Raw genomic sequence first — 5,094 nt, forward strand, 5'->3', positions numbered from 1 at the left:
TGTCTCTTGGATATAGATATAGATTAAGCCTTAGTGCAAAATCTTTTTTTCTAAACACAGGAGAGCTTTAGTGCAAAATCTTACAACTGAAAACCATTGTCTGCACATGATCGTGAGTGGCGACAAAACAAGACACTATAAAGAACTTTATTTTTTGCGATGAAAGAAGAATTATATTAGATAATAGCTAGATATATGAATATATTATAAGCTCTCTGGATTACACAAATGTCTAGAAAATATTTACCTAAATTATAACCAAATTGTGAATAGCTCCGGATCTCAAAACCAAACCTGTACGACGCTTTGAAATATGGATGACCGCACAAGCAAACACTCGGTAAAAGACCTGAGAATAGATGCCCAATGAACGACGGCCAACATTCATGTAGTCTGAGTTGAGAAACTTCTTCTTTCTAGTGTATTTCTCCTTCTTTGTGCCACCAAAGAAATGAGGAAGACCGCTTATCTGAAACTTATTCTTCCTAGTCATTCATCGTGACCAGATCTAACAATGACAAAATGAAGAAGTGATCAGAGAAAATTATTCCATGGCGACGATAGAATCTCGATCTTGATGGTAAAAGTCTTTATATCGTCAAATCGATGAGAATGCCAACGCCATAGTTGTTGCTCGTATCTTCAACGGAGCTACTATAGAGAAAACAATTCCACTCTACCATCTCACTGTCATCGGAAAAGAGGAGGAAATAAATGTCTAAAACCAAGACATTTGGTACGAAGAAACCTTAACCTAAAGACTCAATCTACTTAAAACTTATTTTCCTTCGGCCTCGAATGATTATCAACGGAGGGGAGAGAGGGAGACCAACGGTGGAGAGTCGTGAGGCTTTGAGAACCATCAGTTCTGCGACACTATAAAAAACTGATAGAGTAAAGAAAAGGATAACTAATTATTGGGGAAGAAAATATAAATAGTTTTTTTTTTGACAAGTAAAAATATAAATAGTTATTAGCCTTGCTGCTCGCAGCAACGGCCGGCGGCCGCCAACACAGACACAGCTGGCTCCTCCAGACCAAAATAAAAAGGGTGCTCGGATTCCACAGCAACCCCACCCCAACGCCTTCTTCCTCCCCCATCCTACCAGAATCAGGAAGCAGCCCCACCGCCAGCGCCACGCTCATCGTCTACTTTCAATCAGTCCCACCGCCGCCACCATGGCCGCACCCCAGCCTCCGCTGACGCCGACGAAGTTTCTGGGGGACGACGGGTTCCCCGACGACCTCGTGCTCTTGATCCTCGGCCGCATCCCGTGCAAGGACGACCGCGGCAACATGTCCCTCGTCTGCAAGGCGTGGCACGACAGTATCGACCGCCTCATCAAGACCAAGCCCGTGCCGCCCACGCCTCCGACGCTGCCGTGGCTCGTCCTCCCCGCGCCGAACTCTGACGGCTCGTTCCGCTTCGTCTGCATCCTGAGCGGCAGCCGCGCCCACCACGAGCACCGCTTCTCCTCCAACATCCCGCTCGGGGCGCGCTGTTTCGGATCCTACGACGGCGGCTGGCTGTTCCTCGCCTTCCGCGACCGGCACGACTACCAGCTCCTGGACATCCGCAGCGGCGACATCCACTCCGTCCCCGGCAAGATGCTGATTCCAGATCATCCGCAGCACCGCCACCCAATCAGGATGATCATCGAGTCCGCCACGCTGTCAGCCTCACCAGATGAAGAGAACTGCGCCGCCGTCTTCGTCGTTAGAGCCCCGGTGCCCCCGAACTATCGCTACCTTGCCACCTGGCAGAAGGGTTGGCGATGTGCGGTGGCAATCCGGTCACCTGACGGATTCTTCATCCCGGATGATGTTCTCTACCATGACGAATCATTCCACGTGCTCCGAGGCGACGCCGACGTGCTCATGTACAAGCCGGATTCGGAGGATTGGGAGAAGCGGCGCTTCTTCCATCCCGGAGGGCTCGACGAGCAAGCCCGCTCTCAGTACCTGGTCCCGTCCCGCGGCGGACTACTACTGGTGGTGAGGTTCTCCCCAAGTCCTGATCAGCCGACGTCCATGTTCAAGGTGTTCCGGGCGACGACACGGCCGCAGACGCCTGACGACGCCGACTTCCCCGTGGCGGAGTTCCCCTGGGCGTGGAGCGAGATGGACACGCTGGATGGCCGGATTCTGTTCGTCGGGTATGGCTGCTCCAGATCGTACGACGCGGATCAGTACCCGGGCATCGAGGCCGGCATCTACTTCTTCGACGATGGCGAGTCCAACGACGAGGGAGTCTTCTTCCGTGACCACAATGTGACGCCGTACCCCTGCAGCGACAATGGGAAGTATTCCGGAGGCCATGTGCAGAGCTGCTTCCCGACGACAGACCCATCAGACTACTCTCCACCGGCTTGGCTTCTCCCATGAGGCGAGTTTGATTTGTTTGAGATCGTGTTAGTTGACGTTCTGAGGTCGCTGCTGATTGCAATATTCAGAGTTTGGTAGTCGCTGGTTGCAATATTCAGAGTGAGATAGTTGCTGGTTTCAGTATTCAGACTGTGAGTAGTTGTCGAAATCACACGTTGTGCTTCAGTCGCTTAACTGCATACTGCTTTCCATTTCTCTGTCTGCTGTGTTGTTTTCTTTTCTTTTCTTTTCTCAATGCAGAGAAAACAATGGTTGTTGCTTATAGAACCTTTCCATTGTTGTTTTCAGCAATCGCCCTTGAGTTCATTACTCTGAGTCTGAGATCATGTTAACTGACGTGATGTGGTAGTTTGTGATTGTAATATTCAGAGTGGTAAAGATGTTAAAATCTTTTAGATGCTGATTAGTTTAGTCCAATGCTTTGCATTGGCGTGGTCAGAACTCTGATATGAACATGGTTGGTGTTATTTCTGGTGTTTTTTCGGTCGTATCAGATTTAAGGATTTTTGATTGATGGCAGAAATGATTTCTAAGTCTTTGTTCTTGCAGTATCCAAAACCATTTTGTGTGCTCTCTGTTCTTATCTGAACTTTGTGAGATACTAGTGGTTATAAACCTGAATTGAGATTCCACAAATGGCTAGCTAACGACTTACTATCTGTCCCTTCCATGTGCTGATGAATTTGCATCTAAAAAACTCTGCAGTGTTCAGAGTGGGCAGTTGCCGAAATCACACATAGTGCTTCAATCGCTTAACTGCATACTGGTCTCCATTGTTCTGCCTGTTGTGTTGTTTTCTTTTCTGAATGCAGAGGGCAAACAATGGTTGCTGTTCATGGCACCTTCCATTGTTGTTTTAGCAATCACCATTGAGTTCATTAGTCTGAGATCATGTTAACTGACATGATGTGGTAGCTTGTGATTGTAACATTCAGAGAGACAAAGATGGTGGAATCTTTGTTTCAACTATGTGAGATACTGGTGGTTGTAGTTTGTAAACCTGATTTGAGATTCCACAAATGGCTGGCTAATGGCTTACTATCTATGCCTTCCATGTGTCGCATTTTACTAAAGTTGTGATGTAAATTTCACTTCTGCTGTATGCAGTTAGCAGTTTCTTCAAAGAACGAGTGCATCACTGAAGTTTGTTTACATTTAGCAGTGGTAGCAGTCAAGTTTATCATCAACAAAAATTGCTTTGCATTAAATAAACAACATTCTGATTTTATATACATTGCTGATTGCAATATTCAGAGTGAGTACTGAATAGTTGCAATATTCGGTTGTTGAACCTGCATATTACTGTACTTTCCAATGTTCTGTGGCTTCTGTCTGTGTTGTTGTATCTGTTTTCTTTACTAAATGTAGAGAAAACAATGGTTACCGTTTATGCCACCTTAGTATGAATGAAGAGATAACGGAGTAGCATGGAATTTGATTTGCCTGTTTGTTCAATCCAGTCTGAACATGTGTTATCTACTGCTATGGGTTTCAGCCATTGCTATATCATCCTTGAGGTTGTTTCTGGTTGGAAATATTCAGAGTGACAAGGATGTTGGACTCTCTCTTTCAAGTAGTGAACCTGTATTCTACGAGTTTGTGTTAACTGAATCTAGACAACAAATGATAGTCCCTTTATGGAGTTCAGTGTGAATCTAGAGAGGGAATTGGAATTGAATGTTTGTCCAATCAAGATGCGTTTGTTAGTTTCTGGTTTTTACTTTTTTTAGTAAAATCTAACATGGAATTGGATTTGCACAAAACTTAAAGTCTTTGAACTACAGTGATTGACTATCCTTAACTCATTTACAGTTTTTTTGAGGGTCATAGTTTGTAATATCTTCCTGATCAGATCGATGGCGTTGTTACGATGAATGCTGATCAGCTAGTCCAATGCTTTGTACTGATGTGGTCTGAGGTCTAGTATGCATCTAGGTTTTTGTAGTTTCTAGTGTTTTTTGGCTGTCTATCAGATTTCGGGAACTTGGATACAGATTGGTTTCATTATCATAGAATCTGAAATCCCTTAATTTTATTCTTGCAGTATCCAAGCTAAAGTTTAATGTGAGGTCTCTGTGCTTATCTCAACTAGGTGAGAGACTAGAGGTTTAAACCTGAATTGAGATTCCACAAATGACTGGCTAATGACTCACTATTACTTCGATGTGCTGAAAAATATGCATTTCAAAAACTCTGCAAATTTGAGAGGTAGTAGTTTTTAACTCTTGGGAATATAGAATGCACAGCAGGAATTGAAAGTGCTAGTCTAACCTTTTGCAGTCCAGTTTGAAATTGCAGTCCAGCTAAAGTATTATATGATTTTTCACCCTTATTCATCTGGAGTGTTGTGAAGCCAAAAAGATTAGAAGCTGAATTGCATGCTCTGGTTCCAGTTAGCAGTCGCCTATATCATGTTGTTTCGAAGAATGAACGCATCAATGTTTTTTTTTTTTTTTGCGCATAGAAATTACTTTTTATTCCTAGTTAGGAGTGTCACGGGTCAAATTTTCACATTTGTTTGGGAACATCTGGAGGGCGTTCGTGACACAATCACTGTCAAACGGATGGAGGAATATATCAGCCTCCAAATTTCACGTTGTGCCTCCCATTCTTCAATACATTGGTACTTACCTTCAAAAATACATTGGTACTTACTGTTCAAATTTGAGCATGTATTTTTAGAAGTTTCTCCGACTCGTGTGCAATTTA

The 5,094-nt window shown here is 44.3% G+C and overlaps 1 protein-coding gene across 1 annotated transcript; it reads left to right on the forward strand.

The window, feature by feature from the left end:
- Positions 1,125–2,852, forward strand: LOC8057174. The gene has a single exon (XM_002449255.2). It carries the CDS (start codon positions 1,180–1,182, stop codon positions 2,383–2,385), a length of 1,206 nt encoding a protein of 401 aa, XP_002449300.1. The 5' UTR covers positions 1,125–1,179; the 3' UTR covers positions 2,386–2,852.

Source organism: Sorghum bicolor, chromosome 5 (assembly GCF_000003195.3).
Source record: "Sorghum bicolor cultivar BTx623 chromosome 5, Sorghum_bicolor_NCBIv3, whole genome shotgun sequence".
NCBI lineage: Eukaryota > Viridiplantae > Streptophyta > Magnoliopsida > Poales > Poaceae > Sorghum > Sorghum bicolor.